General features: G+C 47.6%; 2 protein-coding genes across 2 annotated transcripts; one reads left to right on the forward strand and one right to left on the reverse strand.

Moving 5' to 3' along the window:
* Positions 1-832: 832 nt before the first annotated feature.
* Positions 833-3,657, forward strand: DOLPP1 (dolichyldiphosphatase 1; the record flags this gene model as incomplete). Its single annotated transcript, XM_015826111.1, has 7 exons — positions 833-933; positions 1,029-1,113; positions 1,530-1,629; positions 1,873-1,971; positions 2,289-2,417; positions 2,989-3,078; positions 3,464-3,657. Coding segments are annotated over 7 exons (641 nt in total), but the record flags the coding sequence as incomplete, so codon positions are not given.
* A 3,142-nt stretch (positions 3,658-6,799) lies between these two features.
* On the reverse strand, positions 6,800-19,463 carry CRAT (carnitine O-acetyltransferase). The gene is made up of 13 exons (XM_015826114.1): positions 19,437-19,463; positions 14,624-14,887; positions 13,841-13,959; positions 12,319-12,372; positions 11,616-11,781; positions 11,355-11,529; positions 10,410-10,588; positions 9,850-9,950; positions 9,488-9,607; positions 9,282-9,404; positions 8,459-8,648; positions 7,849-7,986; positions 6,800-7,266 (listed from the first exon to the last, which is right to left on the reverse strand). The coding sequence occupies exons 1-13, from the start codon at positions 19,461-19,463 to the stop codon at positions 7,051-7,053; spliced, it is 1,872 nt and encodes a 623-aa protein (XP_015681600.1). The 3' UTR covers positions 6,800-7,050.
* Between the last annotated feature and the right edge of the window lie 700 nt (positions 19,464-20,163).

A 20,163-nucleotide genomic window follows, 5' to 3' on the forward strand; every position in this document is an offset into this window, starting at 1 on the left:
TTTCAAGCTGGTTTTAGGGGGAAGCTGCCCTTTTGCCTGCCTTTGAATCTTCCCACACGTAAAGTAAAGTTACTGTTCACATCTTTATCCGTGCATCGGTTTGCACGTCGTAGTTTAAAACTAGGAGAATCAAAGTGGTACTCCGTGATCTTCCAAACTTGGTGGAAGCTGGTACTTAATCGGAGAGGGGATGGATATGAATTCTTGCTTTTCTGTCGGTTTTTCTCAAGACAAAGAGTTTGCGAGGGCAGGTAGTTCCAACCGTTTGTTTAGTGAGCATTCAAAGTTACAACCGTGCTGAAAAAAGTGATGGGTGTGACTTAGCGACAGAAATTCAGTGCTAGAAGGTTTGAGGAAAAGGGGGAGACGGACTATGGGGCTCTTGATGCTCTCTGAGGTTAGTTATTTTCTTGCAGACATTTCATGACCCAACTAGGTAACCTCATCAATGCTGGAAGGCAGCAGTATGCAGAAACTAGCTCCCTTTTAGCACTGATGTTGTCGCCTAGCTGGGTCATGAAACGTCTGCAAGAAAACCACCAAACTCAGAGAGCACCAAGGACCCCACAGTCATCGTCCTCTTCCTCCTCCTCCTCTCCATAAACTCCACTCCCTTCTAACACTGATGAGGTTACCTAGTTGGGTCATGAAACATCTGCAAGGAAACCGCCAAACTCAGAAAGCACCAAGGGCCCCACAGTTCAACCCCGACCTGCACATCTCCTCCTCTAAAAATCCATGAGTCTTGGGGAAGCCTTGTTGCTATCAGCCCTTCCAACGGGATGCAAGTTCCTTTCGACTCCACACTTTGATTTCTCTGTCTCCCCTCCAGGTGACTTCACTGGCCGTCTTCTCGCCTACCTTAGCCTGAGTCCCATCTTCATCATCGTAGGCTTCATCACCCTCATTGTTTTCAAGAGAGAACTACACACGGTAAGTCAGCTTGACTGAAATAGATAAAATTTGCCCCATTGAATGATAACGGCTCTCTTGCGTACGGTTAATCTGATTTTAAATCTCTTTTGTAGATCTCTTTCTTGGGAGGGCTGTGTTTCAACGAAGGCATAAATTGGTTAATCAAGAACATTGTCCAGGAACAGAGGCCTTGCCCAGGTAGAGTACCAGTTGCACACTCACCAACAGGTGGTCTCGTGATTGTGGTCACCACAATGCAGAAAAGATGCAGAGACTCTGGAAAGAGGGCAGAGAAGAGCAACAAAGATGATGAGGGGGCTGGAGGCTAAAACATATACGGACCAGTGAGAACAATTCATCAGTGGAATGGCTTGCCACAAGAAGTTTTGGATGCTCCATCACTGGAGGTTTTTAAGAAGAGACTGGACAGCTATTTGTCTGGAGTGGTCTAGAGTCTCCTGCTTGAGCAGGGGGTTGAACTAGAAGATCCTAACTCTAGGACTCTATATTCTATGGTGTCTGCTAGAAGCCACATTGAGGTCAGACTAAGAGCAAATATGTGTGACGTCCCACAAATGGAATTGATTTCCACTGTTTTCTTTCGGTCTCCGCAGAAGTCCACCCGTCGGTCTACTCGAAGTACGCCATGCCTTCCAGCCATTCTCAGTTTATATGGTTCTTCTCCGTCTATTCGTTCCTCTTCCTTTATTTAAGGTCAGTTGTCAATCTGAGGGTGGAAAGTTTTTTGGGTCGGTTATGTGGGTGACCCAGTTTATAACTGCCATGAATTGTGTCTCTGCTGGGCAGGCTCCATCACGGGCCATAACATGCCTGTATATCTGCCTGGGAGAAGCACAGATGGAGGAAGGCTGCATCTAGCTTTGGGCGTCCACTTTTCAGGGCTCGGATGCGCTGTTTCTTAACCCCTTCTTAAGAGGCTTGTTTCCTCTCTCCCAGGATGCACCAAACCAACAATGCCAGGTTCCTGGACTTGCTGTGGAGACACCTGTTGTCCGTCTGCCTTTTAACCTTGGCCTGCCTAGTCTCGTGCAGCAGGTATGTTGGGGGGTCTTGTGATGGTGCCTTTCTGCTCCCAGATGGCCGCGAGTCAATTGCCTATCACAACCTTGAAAACAAATTTTAAGGTGCGTGGACTCCAAGAATTCCCCAGCCAGGGAATTCTGGGAGTTGAAGTCCACACCATCTTAACGTTTCCGAGTTTGGAAACGCTGCTCTTCGTAGCGCGTTCTAGGGGGAAAAAGAGGGCTGGGATTCTTGGTGAGAACTCTGGTCTTTTCAGAGAGAGAGAAAGAGCTAAATGTCTTCCTCGCTTCCTTCCTTCTTGATAACCCCCTTTTTCTTCCCCCTCTTAGGGTTTACTTAATGTACCACACCTGGAGTCAAGTTGTCTACGGAGGTTTTGTAGGAAGCTTCATGGCTGCCCTTTGGTTTCTCTTCACGCAGGAAATCCTAACGCCCTTGTTCCCGAGGATAGCTGCATGGTAAGCCCATCTTTCCCTGCTCCGCAGTTCTTCTAAACTAAAAATGCCACTCCATGTAGATGGTGGGGATGTACAAAGTTATTTGACTCAGCAATGGGGGCCTTCCAGGGAATGGTGGGAATATTCCAGAGGACTCCAGAGCATTCCGTTTCTGCCTGGATCGTGCCAACCTCTTCCTGGACCGAGCCATTCCCACTTTGGCCTTTTCCAGAGGGAATCCTTCAAAGGGGAGGCGGTTTGAGGTGGTATGATCAGAATCCGGCCCCAAACCAGGTCTGATTTGTCTGGGACACCGTCTCTGGAATTTGCTGAGATCAGAGGATTTATTTTCAGAAACTACTCATCACTAAACAAACGGTTGTCACTCAAGCCATTCTCACAAATGTGATTTTGGTGGGATGTTTCTTTCAAGCCTCGCATGACAAAGCTTGCTGAATGCTTGGTGCTTGTCACAATAGCCTGAATTCTAGCACTGATTTTGGGGCCGATTCAGTGGAAGAACTTAAAAGGATTTGGCCACATTTTGGCTAACTTACTTTCCTATCTTGCCTTCCTGCCTTTTCTCTTTAAGGCCGTTATCCGAGTTTTTCTTAATCCGAGACACCAGCCTCATCCCCAACATCTTATGGTTCGAATACACAGTCAGCAGAGCAGAAGCCAGGTAAGCAGCCGTCAGCCCTGCGAGGTAGTCACGGAAAGGTTACGTTCACAGAAACGGGCAAGTCTGGAAGCATTCCTCCCCTCCTGTCCTTTTACCACCTGGAACGGTGGCTCACCTGGTTGGAGGTCAGCAGGCCTGTGTTCGAGCCCCGAGTACTGCGGTGGGGTGAGCTCTCGTCCTTCGCTCCAGCTCCTGCTGGGGACACGAAAGGGGCCTCCAGCTGGGCCTCCCCCAGGTCTTCTAGTCCAGCCTCCTACTCAGACAGGAAACCCTGTAACGTTTCAGACAAATGGTTGTCCAGTCTCTTCTTAAAAACTAGGCGCCTCCAGTGGTGGTGAGGTTTGGCCCAACACCCTTGACCCTCGTCCCGTTGCTTCTCTCGTAGGAACCGACAGCGTAAGCTGGGCACAAAGCTACAATGAGCGCCGAAGTCTCCGGCATTTGACTACGCAGTTCTGTATCCCGGCAGGCTGGAACGGAGACACCTGCGCAGATCTTTGGGGATGTAGCCAGGCGCCTTTTTACGGGACGGATCGATGCCATCGGGCAGGGACCACCACCGAAGACCCCAGAGGCCTTTTCCAATGCGCTGGATCAATCCTGCTGCATGCCGAGTCCATCCACGAGCAAAAACCCCATTTATATATCGCAGGCGCATAGCGTTAGACCGGATGCTACCCTGGGAAGCACCAGGAAGCAATTTTGGGGAGGGGGGGCAGAAGCACCGCTAATTCGGATGGGGGCGGAGAGGCCTGAGGGGGCGAAACGGGCCGTGGGCGTAGTCCATCCACTCCAGCCGAGCTTGATTCAGACATCGGTCGGTAGGTTAAGACCTGTGAATATTTAAGTTGGGGCCTGGAGGGACCACATGCGCCTTGGGGGACACGCCCGATACAGCTCTGTGACTTTTCTATTGAATTTCTTTTTTTAACGAACAAAAAAAAAAAAATCAATTTGCAGCATGCAATCCACACACTATTTATATAATCCTGGGTTGTCCAGTTTGCCGAAGGGGATCGGCGGAGGCCGGTTTGAGGCTGGTTTTCGGGGGGGGCAGCGGCCAGCTTACTGCCACTGAAAAAGAGTCGGGGGCAAAATTAATAAAAAGTTAAGAGAGAGAGAGGGAATTCTGCATTTTGTTTAAGCCAGGGGTGTCCAGCCTTGGTGGCTGGGGAATTCTGGGAGTTGAAGTCCACAGGTCTTAAAAGTCTCCAAGATTGGACCTCTTGGCTTAAGCAGTCTGCAGATTGCTGTGCATAAAAGTGCTTTTTCTACACACTAAAGCAACCCGACAACCTTAATTAAAGGATCTGCATGTGCTGATCAATACAGCAGCAGCAAAAATAAAATAAAATCCACAATGCTTTTTTTCTTTTTAATCAGACCCTGGTACTGAGATTACTTAAACGGGGGTTCTTTCTGAGTGCTGAATCCCATGACTGTAATTCCTTTCCTTCCCTTTCTCTCCACTCCTCCGATCCAGAGTTAATCCCAAACTCGGTTTTGCTGGCTTGAGGGAAGGCCCACCAACGGGAACACCCCCGTGTTCGGTGGCGAGCGATGGGGACTGTAGTCCAGCGGAATTAAAATGCACCTCGCGAAAGGAGGCTAGTTTAAAATGATTATTCCCCCCGCCACCCCTTCAAAACTTTTAAATACTCAATAAACGTGTTTTTATGGTCGCGTTCCGCCTGGGAGAGTGTGCTTCCTGCAGCTAATGGGACGGGATGGGCGCTTTTGCAAGCCTTGATTGGGGAGATCGTATCATGGGCTGTTATAAACCAGGAGGGGAATCTGTGCATTCACTCAGAAAAGAAAGATCTGAACGGCGTTCTTTTCCCATCTTTTAATTGGGATATATTTATATTTATTATATATAGCTCCATTTCTCTGCGTCTTTCAAGAGCAAGGCATCTTACTAAAAATCAGTGTAATACAATTTACAGTCCAATCACACAAGCATTGGGCCAAAGTGCTAAAAAACCAAACAAGCAAGAATTTGGCAATTCTTCATTAAACAGTGCAAAATCTCTGTTGTGTTAGGATAATATTAGGACAGGCAACATTTTGGTGCAAAATCTCTATTAGGACAGGCAACATTTTGGCTGCTTTAAGACCTTAAAACTTGCTGACCAGCTTCCATAGATATTTCAGGAATATTTAAAAAAAAATAAATTCCCAGAATTCTTAGCTGGCACCATATTTGGGACTCCTGGGAATCTCCCTATTTAAGGGGTGCCCGAATTAACCCATATTCTGAGCGCGGGAACGCAGAAAAGCAAAAAGGTTGAATTCAGACAACAGGAACCGTTGCAAATACTCAAAACAAAGTTGAAACTGGCAAGCTTAGCATGTTGTACGAATGTGGCACAAAGCGTGGATCATCCTTGTCCTGTCTCTAATTCTCATTACTTTTACATATTTATAAAAAAAAACCATTCTAAACCAGTGTTTTTCAACCTCAGCAGCCGTGTGGCTGGCTGGGGAATTCTGGGAGTTGAAGTCACCTATTTTAACAGCTGCTAAGGTTGAGAAACACTGCTCTAAACGCTATATTTAAAATTACCCACCACATTTGCCTTTCAATGTACAGCACGTTAAAAACTTTAAAGCTAACGTATCAACTTACAACTTGTAAACCACTTTACATTTTATCCCTGGAAGCAGGCAATATAAGGCACTTCTGTGACTCAAAAGAGTTTCGGTTGATGCGCTTCCTTCCATCAACTCGCCGGATCTCATGAACATCTTGGCGAATGCTACCTGTGGGGAGAATTTCCCTCATCCTTCTGGAAGGAACTCATCACCCAAATCTAATTTGGCACTCTATGAATTCTCTTACAACATGTTGGCCACTGAGCTGTGTTGGTAGCACAGCATGGAAGGAAGGAAGGAAGGAAGGAAGGAAGGAAGGAAGGAAGGAAGGAAGGAAGGAGAAACAAGGAAGAAAGGAAGAGAAAAGGAAAAGAATGTAAGGAAGGAAAGGAAAAGAAAGAAAAAGAAAAGCTGTATCTTGGTTTTTCCCTCATCTTAGAAACTTAAAACATTTTATTATTCAAAATGCGGGCATGAAGGTTGGCTTTTTGCCATGCCACAACTGTCGGTCTTACGTTTACATCTTGTGACTTAAAATAGTTATCCTGGTTTGGGTAGCCAGAATCCTAGCCAGCAATAGCCAATCAGCAAAGGAAGCTAAAAAACTGAAAGAAATCGGAGGCTAATCTCCCAACAAATATATATATATATATATATATATATATATATATATATATTTTAAAAAACAAAAAGCTTATCATTTAATGAAATAACATCTATTGGCACAGAAAATCCTAGACAACGTTGGCATTTTCAAATGCTCCTTAGTACGGTATCAACTCTAGCAGGACAACTCTCTGGGCCAATTTTGTAAGATCAAAGAATCCGCCGTTGGTCCAGGAGGAGGACGAGATGGAGAAGGAAGAGAAGGACAAGGAGAAAGGATGATGATGATGGGGGAGGAAGAAGAAAAGGGAAGGAGTAAGCAATCTTTATCATCAGACAATGAAATGGCTCTACCATGAAACCCATCATACTGACGGATGCTATGAAATTGACTTGTCTATTCACGTGGAGAAAAAACATTGTGCAAAATCCCGGGCTAAAATTCTCAGGAGGCTTTGAGCCAAGACCTTCTCTTTCAAGCCAGCATCCAACCAAGATCCCCTTCAATTCAGGAGCCCCCCTCCCCATTCTCCCTGCGAAAACGCTCTTAAGGCACAGACTGATGTGAGCGGAGGAAAGGTGAGCAGGGAGAGGAAGGCGGATGAGGCAGGGGTATCTCCCCTATTAAGTGGTGGAGTTCATTTCCGTCCCGCAAACTCATCGCAACAACGAAAAGTCTTCCATCCTTCGGGGGAATCCAGGGTCAGGATGAAGGCCACCCAGCTGACAGTAAGTTGAGCAGGCAGTTCGCCTCTCCAGGGCTTCCCCCTCTTAAAGTTTGGACTTGGGGGTGGACTGGAGCAGAAGCCGCATGTCCAGCAAGGCCTGTTCCAAGTAATGGGCCAGCCGGGCAGCGTTGGTTTCGCTGCAGCTGTTGAAGGCCGAGACGGCAAAGTTGATGTGCTCCTCCATGGGGTTGTAGCAAACGCCGTAGCCGTCTGGCACCACCGGGCCAAAACACATCACACAGTCTGTCTTGGCGGGAACCTGCCGGGAGGACAATTTGGTCTAGTGGTTAAAGGTACCGAGCTAGAAACCAGGAGATGGTGAGTTCAAGTCCCAACTTAGGCATGAAAGTCAACTGGATGGACGATCTTGGGCCAATCGCCAGGAGACAGCGAGTTCTAGTTCCGCCTTGGGCATGAAAGCCGGCTGAGTAACTTTGGGTCAATCCCTCTCTCAAAGCTACAACAGCACAGGGCTGTTGTAGTGGGAAAATGGGAGGAGGAAGGGGTGTTGGATAGGTCTGCTGCCTCAAGTTATTTGTAAAAATAATAAAGGCAGGATACAAAATTAAAAGTAAATTAAATAAAGAAACAGAGATGATTTAAAGTGGGGGTCCTTCCCCCATTCTGGCTTTTCTCCCACCCCCTCAAACTGGTGACCCCATGTACGACCATCACCACTTAAAACCTTGATGGGCAAGCTCCATTATGGTCATAAGACAAGGACCATCTGCAAACTTCCAAAAATACACCACGAGGGACGGCTTGGAGGCCATGCATGAGCGCCCGATAACACCAAAGGACCCAACCCCCAAGGGCCCGATCCACGGCAACGCCAGCTCACCTGGCTGGTGGAGAGGTTGAAGTGCATGGCCACGGCGTAGGCGGTGTCCATGAAGAGTTCAGGAATGCTCACCAGATCCTCGATCGCTTGAAGCTTCAGGCCCAAAAGATGACGATCAATCGCATTTCCCTTTATGGCCTACGGGAAAGAGAGAGAGGAACCCGCAAGGGAACAACGTCGCTGCTCAGAGGTTTGCCACTGAAAGGGACAGTGTGGGGGCAAGGGAGGGGTCCCTTGGTGCTCTCTGAGCTTGGGAGTTTTTATTTATTTATTTATTTATTTATATTTGGATTTGTATCCCGCCCTTCTCCCGTAGGACTCAGGGCGGCTGACAATCAATTAAAAACATAAATAACAGTACAATTTAAAATTTAATTAAAAAGAATATTTAAATATTTGTCAAATTTAAAATATAATTAAAACCCCTCTAAAAATTACCCTAGGCCAGTCCTGCAAGTTGGAACAGCCAAGTCTTGAGGGCGCGGCGAAAGGAAGGGAGATCAGGGATAACCCTGATCTCTGGGGGCAGTTCATTCCAGAGGGTGGGAGCTCCCACAGAGAAGGCCCTCCCCCTCGGGGTCGCCAGCCGGCACTGCCTGGCTGACGGCACCCTGAGGAGACCCACCCTGTGGGAGCGTACTGGTCGATGGGAGGTGANGCCCACCTGTATGTTGTCCGCAGTCATGGACTGGACAAACTTCAGCACATCCACGGAGGTCGAGCGAATGGTGTCCGTCCGCCCGAGACGGAACATGCGAAGCGAGGCGCTCTCGTAAGTGGAGCAAAGCTCCCCATACATTCTAAAAACGCCACAAGAAACAAAAGCAAACATGGGGAATGTGAAATGTACGCCTCCCCCACCCGAACTTAAAACTGGCTTCCGAAAAGGGAAGGAGCAGTTCATGGAAGGGGCCAGGGATCCAGGAGGGCAGTTGGGCCACCTCTGAAGACATCCGCTGGGGGATTGGTGGCTTCTCTTGGGCAGTTGGTTAAGAATATAAGGAGGGCCCTGCTGGATTAGACTTGGGTGTGTTCTTACAGTGGCTCACCAGCTGTTGAAAGGAAATCCACCACTCCCAGCAGGTGGGAAGAGGAGGAGGAGGAAGAGAAAGAGAGCAGGACAAGAAGCAACGGATGGAAACTAATCAAGGAGAGAAGCGACCTAGAACTAAGAAATTTCCTGACTGATAACAATTAACCAGTGGAATGGAAGTTGCCTCCAGAAGTTGTGGGTTCTCCCATCACTGGAGGCTTTTATGAAGAGATTGGACAGTCATTTGTCTGGAACGGTATAGTGCTTCCTGTCTGAGCAGGGGGTTGGACTAGAAGACCTCCAAGGTCCCTTCTAGCCCGGTTATTCTATAACATAATAAATCCATCCAAGCCATTCAGATCACCAGACCTGGGAAAACCGAACCCAGCTCCCTATTTACCTGTAATAAGCCAACTGCAAAGCGATTTGAATAAAAGCATCCGGACTGATCTTCTCCGACTTGGGAAAATTTTTCCCAAACTGGTGGAAAACGATGACTTTGATATCCAGATCTTGCACCATGCTGCAGAAAAAGGACAGAAAACGGATCACACAAGGGCTCCTTAAGGATCCTTTACAACTTATGTCCACAACTGAATCACTCACATGTTGAGATTCTGCTTGGCGTCTTCAATATCGTTCTTGATTTCCGGGGTGATATTAAACCGTAGTTTCTTTGGCATCGGTAACGGGATCATGGGGGATCTTACAAGCTCTGGCTTCTTTCTACCAAAAGCAGCAAGGATATAATTGAAACATAGGGGGGAAAATGGATTTTTTAAAGAAAGAGGATCAGGGATCCCCTGATTTTTAAATTAGAAACGTGTGTTGAAAACACAAGGAAGTATTTACTGAAGAGTGAATATCGCCCAAGAAAGACATGCTGGCTTATTCGAAGACCATCCTGGATCGGTTGCCAGAAAGGAGGAGAAAAAAAAGAAAACTATCTCAAAGCCAAGCTGCCTTACGTGTACTCCACAATGTGATCCAGCAGAGCCACAATGGGGGGGCCCTCAGACGGAGCATGTTCGTACATCAATCCGCAGGATCCATCTTCCGCCACGATAAACTGCAAGGAAAAATCCAGATGAAATTGGGCATAGATGCCCAAATAAGGAATCGTGGTTTGTTGGCTATGTGGCTGCAATACATGACCTTTCTTTCTTTCTTTCTTTCTTGATATTTTACTCTTTTTTAGAATCATAGAATCCTAGGGCTCTAAGGGATCTAACCCCCTGCTCAAGCTGGAGACCCTACACCAAAGGTCCCCAACCGTGGCCACTTTATGACTTGTGGACTTCAACTCCCAGAATTCTTCAGACAGCATGGGAGTTGAAGTCCACAAGTCATAAAGTGGCCAAGGTTGGGGAGCCCTGCCCCACACCATTCCAGACAAATGTCTGTCCAGTCTCTTCTTGAAAACCTCCAGTGATGGAGCACTCACAATTTCTCCATGTCTGCACAGAAACCTCGTAACTCATGCCAAGTTTTAGACAAGGTGGGGGCAGGTGTGCCCTTGCCGAGTTACCTGGAGGGTTTTGTCAAACCAGCGGTTTCCACTATTCCAACGACTCCCTCCTCCGTGCAACATCTGGGCAGCCACTCGGCTCTTATAAACGTCGTCTGAGACCCGAGGAATTGGGGCGTCCAAGCAGACGGTGAAGATGCTCTTTTCAATTGTGCGCACAGATTCCTTGTTCGTCTTGTCTAGAAAGGAAGGAAACGCTCCATCAGCCGGGAAGACACCAACACACACAGAATAACAGCGTTGGAAGGGACCTTGGAGGTCTTGTAGTCCAACCCCGTGTTCAAGCAGAAGACCCTATACTATCTCAGTCAAAAGATTGTCCAGTGATGGAGCATCCACAAATTCGGAAAATTCTCTTTAATTCTCCTAAACAGAACATAGAATAATAAGGGTTGAAAGGGACCTTGGTGGTCTTCTAATCCAACCCTTTCTCAAGCAGAAGACCCTATATCATCCTGGACCAATGGCTATCCAATCTCTTCTTAAGAACCTCCAGTGATGGAGCAACCACAACATCTGGAGGCAAGCCGATCTAGTTTATTGCAGGGGTCTTCAAACTTGGCCCTTTTATGACTTGTGGACTTCAACTCCCAGAATTCCTCAGCCAGGCACGCTGGGCCAAGTTTGAAGACCCCTGCAATAAACTGGATCGGCTTGCCTGGTTTATTGTTTCAACTGTCAAGAAACTGCTCCTTACCTCTAGGTTGGATGTCTCCTGGATTAATTTCCATCCATTCCTACTTATTCTGCCTTCAGGTGCTTTGGAGAATAGCTTGACTCCCTCTTCTTTGTGACAACCCCTCAAATATTGGAGGACTGCTATCATGTCACCCCCAGTCCATTTTTTCATTAGACTAGACATACCCAGTTCCCTCAATGGTTCATGACAAGCAATTGATGGTAACCCATGTGGGGTCTCCCTGGGAGTAAGTGGTGGGTGTTGACCTTTGATGAGGTTGTTGTAGGCTTTGGCCCAACTGTTGCGATGGTTGCTTGTCAAAATCCCGATGGGCTCCTTGTTGGTTTGAAGGGATGTATTCCAAATCTTCTCCAGCTGGATAAAAATCTGATCAGTGGTCAGGGGGCTCCCGTCGCTGCTGTAAACATCCAGTTGAAAGAACTGGGAAAAAAAGGAGAACTGATGATGTTACCTAGTAGGGTCATGAAACGCCTGCAAGAACCCAGTTCAAAGGGTCACCTGCCCACCTGAAAGTTGTGAACCACGGTGATGTGGGTGGGCGATTTCTTCCCCTGGGCGTAGTTCACCACCGAGTCGCGTTTGGGGCCCGGGATGCGGCAGGACGATAGGATCTGGTAGTACTGATTCATGCAAAGAGGCTTCCCGCCGAGATATTCCACAGGTAGAGTTTCGCTGGAGAAAAAAAGGTGAAAGAGAGGGTAGCAGAAAGCAAGGTGTCTAGTGAGACGTGGCTGACCATCGTGTCAAGGCTACAAACATCTGGAATTTGGAAACGGCTTTTGAAAAGTGTTTGCTTGGGGCAGCTACAGAGGGTGGGGAAAAGCACGGAAGAGGAAACAATAGGCTTCGTTTTTTGATTGAACCGGACTCTTCCCCAGGTGTTAAGAGTCTGTGGGAATGGCTCAGGCAGACAGAAGGAAGAGCTGCAGGCGAGACAATTGGCAGGACAGGAAGGATAAAAGTTCCAGTAGCTGAGCTCACACATACATGTGGCAATGGGGGAGTGGAAGACGTCCTTCATGTCCTATTAGCTGCAAGGTCTACAGGGATATCAGAGCAACTCTTGGCAGTCCTCAGCTTACGACCACAACTGAGCCCAAAGTTTCTGCCGCTAGGTGAGTTTTGCCCCATTTAACGACCTTTCTTGCCATGGAATGAACGCAAAGGACGTTAAGCCCCTCGGAGATCGAACAAGGCCTTCCAACTCACTTGTCAACCATCGTCTTGAAGTCCAGAGCCCCCTCGATCATCTTGGCCGCAAACCTGAAGGAGTCACAAGCAAAGAGGTCAGGAGGGACGGCGGGAGGCAAGGGGGCTCTCTGGTTTCAGGCTGGGGTGGAGGAAGCCACCAAGGTCAGCTGCCCGATGTGACAGCAGCCTGAAACTCTCTGCCAAATGGAGCAGGGGGCTGCTTGGCTCAAATCTCCGCAGAGGTCAACGGGGACAAACGCTCCCAGGAAGCGTTTGGGAACAGCTTCCCTCCGGTAGCTGTGGGTGCTCCAACACTGGAGGTTTTCAAGAAAAGATCGGATTTGTCCGGAATTGTATGGAGTCTCCTGCTTGAGCAGGGGGTTGGACTAGAAGACCTCCAAGGTCCCTTCCAACTCTGTTATTCTCTTATTTAAACACAGCCTGCGTGCAGTTTTGGAACTTTGGACCACTAGATTTTTTTTCCCCCCACCAAGGATCCAGATATTTTTGCAACAGATGAGCTATTCCAAGCCATGTAATTTTTTTTATGTGTGTGACATAGACAGGATCCCAACTTGTGTATTAAAATTTTATCCATCCCTATAATATCCAAATATTTTTCCAGATTTTTCGACATGACACCTCTGGATCTCTCAGACTACAAGTCCCATCAACCCCAGTCAAGGATTAAAGGCTGGAGGGGGGAGGGGGGCTTCATTCCACATGCTGATGCACACTGACCTCCTTCCCCCCCCCAAAAAAATGCCTGTCTGTTTGCAAAAAACGCCTTCAGTTTTTTTCTAGCCATGCCCAAGCAGCACCCCGCTGTCTGGGTGACCTTTTGCTGGGGGAGGGGGCCCTGCTAGGCTGTGTGTGTGTGTGTGTGTGTGTGTGTGGTGCGTGCGTGTGACTGGAGCCGGGCCTGTCAGGGAAAGGAAGGACGCTGCAGGAGAAGGAAAATTCCTTTTTGATGCCCTCACCCCTCGCTCTTTCCTTGCATTGGCTGGTATTTTTAAATGCAGTCCAGAAGGAGAGGAAAGGTGAAAGGGGGCTGGTGGGCTAGTGAGGGAAAGGTGACCCCCCCCTTCTGCAAAGATCAAATATCCCCCCTCACCACCACCCCTTTTTTTGGCGTTCTCAATCAGGGGCAGCCCACAGAGGAAAGATAAAAATACTAGCAGCAATTAGATGATTTGCAAACCAGCGGCATCCAAAATGCATACTAGAAGGAGGTTACCTTCTGCTCTGAAAGAAGAACTGGATTCGAAATGCCCTGGGATCTACAAGCAGCAGCCTTCCACTGTACCATCAAGCGGATGAAAGACTGTGCAGGCAGTCCTCAGTTTACCCACAGTGCATTTAGTTGACCGCTCAAAGTTAGGGGGCCTTCCAAAAAAGTAACAAGGTGGGGACCAACCTTATCTCGGAGGGAAGGAGCCAGCCACCACTCAGAAGGCCCTGCTTGAAAAATTACAGTTTTCACCTCTGCAAATGGACTTTTGCAGCAATGAGGTTCAACCACAAAACTAAGGAGGCTCACCTTAGTTGGCCTTGCCGATCCAGGAAATCCTGTTTGGGCAGCACCACGCCAGGGCTGGAATGGATGACCACCGGCAGCCGATACTCCAGATACGCCGTTTTCAGCCACCAATCTGAAAGCTCGGTTGAGAAGGGAGAGCATGCAATAAGTGGAGCATCGACGTATTAATAGAATATTTGTAGCTCACGGTTGACCTGAGGGGCCCTGGATGCTCTCTGTGGGTTTTCTTGCAGACGTTTCATGACCCAACTAGGTAACAACATCAGTGTTCGAAGGGAGTGGGGTGTCAGGAGAGGAGGAGGACTTTGTGGTCCTTGGTGTTTTCTGAGCTTGGTGGTGTTACTAAGGTTTTATAAAGCAGTGCTAGAATTTCACATGATCTTGATCCTATCCATCTGTCAATGCAGACTAGGATTGTGTTGGCTTTTTTGGCTGCCGCCGCACACGGCTAGCCCATATTTAAGTGACTGTCCACCAGGACCTCGAGGTCCCTCTCACAGTTACTGATTAGAAAGGATCTCTAAAACCCCCAAGGTGCTTTTCCAAGAGGCAACTCGACTTTCTCGTTTTTCCTTGAAGACGTTTCACTTCTCATCCCAGAAGCTTCTTCAGCTCTGAGCTGAAGATGAGAAGCGAAAGGTCTTCAAGGAAAAACCAAGAAAGTCCGGTTGTCTCTTGGAAAAGCACCTTGGGGGCAACCCTGACCTGGATGACTGAGCATCTCCACAGACAGATCTCTAAAACCCAACACACTTTTCCCCCAGGGCTCGGGGTCCCACCTACCCAATTCTCGTTCTTCCGCGCTCTTCTCTCCAGCCCTTTCTGCAGCCGCTCTCCGACGCCGCCCGGCTTCCGAAAATCCCGCACCAAATCTTTGGTGTGGCCGAGTTCGTCCTCACTAATGATGGGCTCCAGCATTAGCAGGTAACGATCCAAAGTCTGCTGCAGGGGAGGGACGGGCAGGTGGGGCAGGCCCTCCTGGTGGGTCAGATAGCGGCCTCGCAGCTTCCGTAACGCCACCGGCTTCAACCAGCTGGACGGTTTCGCCTGCAACAAGGAAGAAAGGTATGGAAGACAGACGTTTCTCTCTACATTTTTTTTCTTATTTGTGGTCTGGTTTCTTCCTGGTTTCTCATTTTTGCCTTTTTCCCCCCCTTGTCTTTCATTTCAGGTTATGGTTTGGTTTGTTCCTTTAACAACACCCAACATTTCCTAACCTGTCAATGAAATAGTTAGACGACGTGCTGCCAAATCCATACTCAGCAGTAAGGTGAGCAGGGTAAAAATACCGAAGCTGGTCAGCACTTGTAGAAACGCAAACAAGAATTCAGAAACAACAGGGTCATTTTGGTGCTAAGATTCTCTCTCCGGTATTTCACATTTCCCGCATGACGTGACACGTAATGCTTTGGGCTTCACGCCCTGAGCAGCATGAGGGCTGAGGGAGACCTTGCCAACCTCCAATCTGGATTCTGAAAAGCAGGCAGGGAAGGAAGGAAGGTTACTTGCTCGCCTTTCAAAACACAAACGGTCTTAACAGAATAACAGAGTTGAAGGGACCTCAGAGGTCCTCTAGTCCAACCCCCTGCTCGAGCAGGAGACCCTAGACCATTTCAGACATGGCTATCCGGTCTCTTCTTAAAAACCTCCAGCGATGGAGCACCCACAGCTTCTGGAGGCAACTGATTAATTGTTCTCACTGTCAGGAAATTTCTAGGTTGAATCTTCCCTCGATTACTTTCCATCCCTTGCTTCTTGCCCAGCCTTCAGGTGTTCTGGAGAATAGCTTGACCCCCTCTTCTTTGGGGCAGCCCCTTGGAACTGGGAAAGAGGCAAATGCAATCCCAAGGCCTGTAGTTTTCAACCCATATCATGGTTTCTTCTCAAATTCTTCAGACTGACCAGCTGATAAAAGCCAAAATGTTTGGTTTGTATCTCACCACGATTTCTCCACAAAGGCGGGGGGCATCAAAGCAATTCTCTCTGTTCTTTTATGCCAACACCGTTTTTCCCTGCCACGTATCTGAAAGCTCCCCAAATAATCCCCTAACAAAACAAGCCAACCTTTAAAGGATTTCTTGATATAACAGTAATCCCGGTTTGATGCTTATACATTTTAGTTCCGGCTAATTATTTACTTTGGTAATTGATCAGCCAAAGCCTGCAAAAAAGCCAACTAAAAGACACGTACGAAGGTTTTGTTTTTAAGGCACCTTCTCTAACGGGGGTCACTGCCTAATCCCAACTGAAATTAACAAAGCAAAATTAAACCACAGTTGCAATTAGAGAAAAGCAATACAATCAATATCCACCGTAATTTGTTTATAGATGCGCTAAAAATACATTTATACGGCTGCAATTCCCTAACAAAGCTGATGCTCCTGCTTTTAGATAGTCCTTGACTTACAGCCATTTGTTTAGCAATGGTTTGAAATGACAACAGTGCTAGTCCTCGCATTTATGACCACTGCAATCTCTCTGTGATCACGTGATCAGAATTTGGGTGATTGCCAACCAGCATCCATTCACAACAGTTGCAGCATCCCGGGGTCAGGCTGTTTGCCGTTTGCGACCTTCCCAGCCGGCTTCCGACACGCAAAGTCAATGGGGGACACTGGATTTGCTTAACAACCGCTGCACAATTCAATTAACAGCCATCTCGCTTAGTGTCAAAAGCTCCCATCCCAATTGTAGTCGTAAGTCAAGAACTACCTGTAGTAATAAAATTGGCAACAAAGCAGCCCTGTTATGTAATTTGACTAATCACACAAGCACACACAAAGCCTTCCCAGGCATCTGAGGAAGTAAATTACACGACCTACAAGCTCAAAATCAGGAACTTGGTAGCCTCTTTGCTAAATAACAAATGTTATTACAATACAAGGCTTGTATTCTATTGCATTTTGATTTATTATTTACTAAATGTTTGTGCCGCCCATCTCCCCTATTAAGGTGAAGTTGGGCGGCTTACGGATTATAAAAAAAAGGCAAATAGAAAAAAAGAATAAAACAATTAAAATTATACAGGTTTAACTGTTAACAGATTGAACAGATTAATTTTTAACAAGATTAAAAACTACCCCATTTTAAATCCTATCTAGCCACTCTGTGCCATTGTTTGAAGCCAGGTGTACCCGCAAAGTTGTTCACCGTGTCAAGTTGGCAAAGAGAAACGGGTTGGAAAAAAAAAAAAAACCCGAACAGATTTTCCCTCCCAATTAAACTAATTTTATTACATTTTGTTTGGGAGGGGAAAAAAAATCTGTTTGGTTTTTTTTTTTTTTTTTTTTGCCACCACAGACCCAACCAGTTTTGTTCCTCCGATGTCTCTCCAGTTCAAGGTGCAATTTTTGAAAGCAGGGTTCAACCCGTTTCTATTTGCCAACCTGACGCGGTGAACAAGTTTGCGGGTTTTTTTCCCAGCAGTTTCCAAACGATTTTCGAAACGGTGGGAAGAATGTTCGGCCTCTGGGCATTTGATTCCTCTGCTGTTTTTCTGTTAATTTTGCGCTGTGCTTCTTTCACCAACTCGCTCTGCAGCTTCCTTGCTTGTCCGTGCAAGAAATAATCTCTGATAGAGAGCGAGCCTCTATCAAAGGAGAAAGGGTCCCCTTGAGGACATCCAGTCTGACCCACTGGCAACCCAGTGAAACCAACCGTGCCAGTGGGCTGCCTGCCTCCCAAAATCGCCATCTCACGGCTTTGATGCCCAGCAGGTCTTACCATTCGGGGTTGAAATCGACCGGAGTCGTCCTGCATGGCAATAAAAGTGCCTGAAAGTAAATCCATATCTGGGAAGAGAGTTTTCAGGAGCCAGGAACCCCAGTTTCAGCATCCTCCTTAAGGCACACCCCTCATTAATCCAGGCCGGGACGCTTAGCGCCTCCTGTTTCTCCAAAGTCTAATTAGCAAAATTACTATTGCAAAAATTTTCCTGGAACCCGGCCCTGTCAACGGGGATTGTGTAAACGCAACTACTTTAGCGAAACAAACATTAAACCGATCAAGATTACTTCCACAGGCAATGCTTGATTTACAACCGTTCATTTAGTGCCAGATTGAGGCACTGAAAAAAAAAGTGACTTACGACCGTTTTTCACACTTACGACCGTTGCAGCATCCCCCCTGGTCACGTGACCAAAATTTGGATGCTTGGCAACTGGCATGTACTCACGACTGTTGCAGTGTCCCGACAACACGTGATCCCCTTTTGCAACCTGACAAGCAAAGTCAAGGGGGAAGAAACCTTGACTTACAACTGGCCGTGGTGCTGAGGAGCATCGCAGCCTCCACTTGACTGAAATTCAAGCACTTGGCAACTGACGTGTACTTACGACAGTTGCTCTGTCCCGGGGTCATGTGATCACCATTTTACGACTTTCCCAGCCAGCTCCCGACCAGCAGCGTCAATGGAGGGAAGCTGGATTCATTCGCCTAACAACATCTGCACAACTCGCTTAAGAAATGCAGCGATTTGCTTAACGACCATGGCAAGAAAGATTGTAAAATCAGTTGCAGTCATGCGGTGCCTCCGTTAATGACTGCACTGGTTAGCGATGAATGTCACGGCCCCTATTGCTGTCGTAAACCGAGGACTATCATCTCTGCAAGACGTCGGTTACACTAGTGCTAATAAAATTATTATAGTTATGAGCGGAACGGTACCAAAACTGACTCTGTCCAGTGGAAGGAGGAAGCTAATCATTGAAGGGAGAAAGGAAGGCCAGCCAGAGCAAACTTTCAGAGGTCAATGGCATTTACTTCCACGGGTAGATAGAGCGCAGCCAGAACCAGATTTAGCACATAACTAAATAGAAATATTTATCTTGCAAGGGAATCCATGCCAAAAACACTGAATCAGACGGGCTGTTTTAGGACTAACTGTAAAACAGAATTCTTCTTTCAATTTTTGCTTCCTCTTCACTAAACGAACGTAAGTCAAAGGCCCCCTGTACTTGTTCCCAAACCGCTGCCAAAATTGTGATCCTGTTTGTTTCTGTTGCGATTTCTTTTTGTTATTTCTTGCAGAATAAAAAGCAACTATTTTGTCCATCTGTTTCTTATTCCTGGATCCACAACTGGAACAACAACAACAACAAAAAAAACCCTGTCGGAAACAGACAAAAGTGAGATGTTTCCCCTCTTTATTTAAAGGGGGTGGAATTAAAAATCTCCTTCTGCGTGGACAAGTCAAGATTTGATGCCTATCCTTTTGCAAAGGAGAATATACCGTCCCACCCAAAGGCTCACGGACCCCCCCTTGTCCTTCCCCCCTCCCCCCCAAAAAAAGGCCAGGATCCAAAAGGACCCGGCTGCATTGCAACCAAAACAGAGAGAACAGTGGTGCCAAGCAGGAAAAACACAAAAAACACAAACACAATTTTGTTTTCCTTGCTGGACAATCCCAAGCGCCAAAGCGAAAGTCAACAGAGACCCATCAGTTTGCAAAAGAAGGAAGGAGGCGGAGGGGCCTCCCTGCCCGCGATCCCCACCCCGCCCGCGCAGCAGCAGCAGCAGCAGCAGCGCCCACTCAGGATCCCCCGGCCAGCCTGCGCTTCTCCAACCGGGCGCCCGCGCAGCCTTGTAAAAGACTCACCATGTTCCTGCCTAGGAAGGCGAGCATTGCGCCGGCGGAGATCGGGGCTTTTGCAAAACCCGCGCAACGCCCTGCCCACCGAGCGAAGTCCGCAAGGGCAGCCGCGCTCCGGCGCAACCTGGAGGCTCTCGGCCCCGCCCGCGGCTGCTGCAACAAGAATTTGCAGCTGCTGGAGGGAGTGGGGGGGCGGAGTCCGAGACGCAACCATCTTTGGCCCGGGCATGCCCGCCCCCCAGGTTGGGAGGCCTCGCCATGCTTGGGAAGGGCAAGATCCCCCTTCCCGCCCGCAATGCAAAGGGATTGGAAGCAAGATTAGGGTGTGGATGGGAGACCACTAGGAGATCTCCGGAAGATCAAAGTGGTGCTTAGAAACCTTTGAAGTTTGGCTTCTGAAAGTTTAGAAGTGCACCAGATTAGTTAGGAGCAAAGGAAGGCAGCTCTTTTGTGGGTCAAAGATAAAAAAAACGCCCGAGCCATTGTCCTCAAGTCTACTTTGCAAGTTGCCAAAGTCCACACCCTTGAAAGAATCCATATGACTCATTTGTTAACCAAAGCCTGGCCATTCCAGACGGAATCATCCACAGGGCATAAACAATTTAACAAGGGAATTGAGAAACCCTGACCATTTTTTCCTGCAGTGGCAATGTATATTGTCTCTGTATATTAATGAAGGACGGTTTATGCATTTTAAACATTGTGCCCAAAGCAACTCTGAACATTTTGACAG

Source organism: Protobothrops mucrosquamatus, unplaced genomic scaffold (assembly GCF_001527695.2).
Source record: "Protobothrops mucrosquamatus isolate PMUCROS unplaced genomic scaffold, P.Mucros_1.0 scaffold2962, whole genome shotgun sequence".
NCBI lineage: Eukaryota > Metazoa > Chordata > Lepidosauria > Squamata > Viperidae > Protobothrops > Protobothrops mucrosquamatus.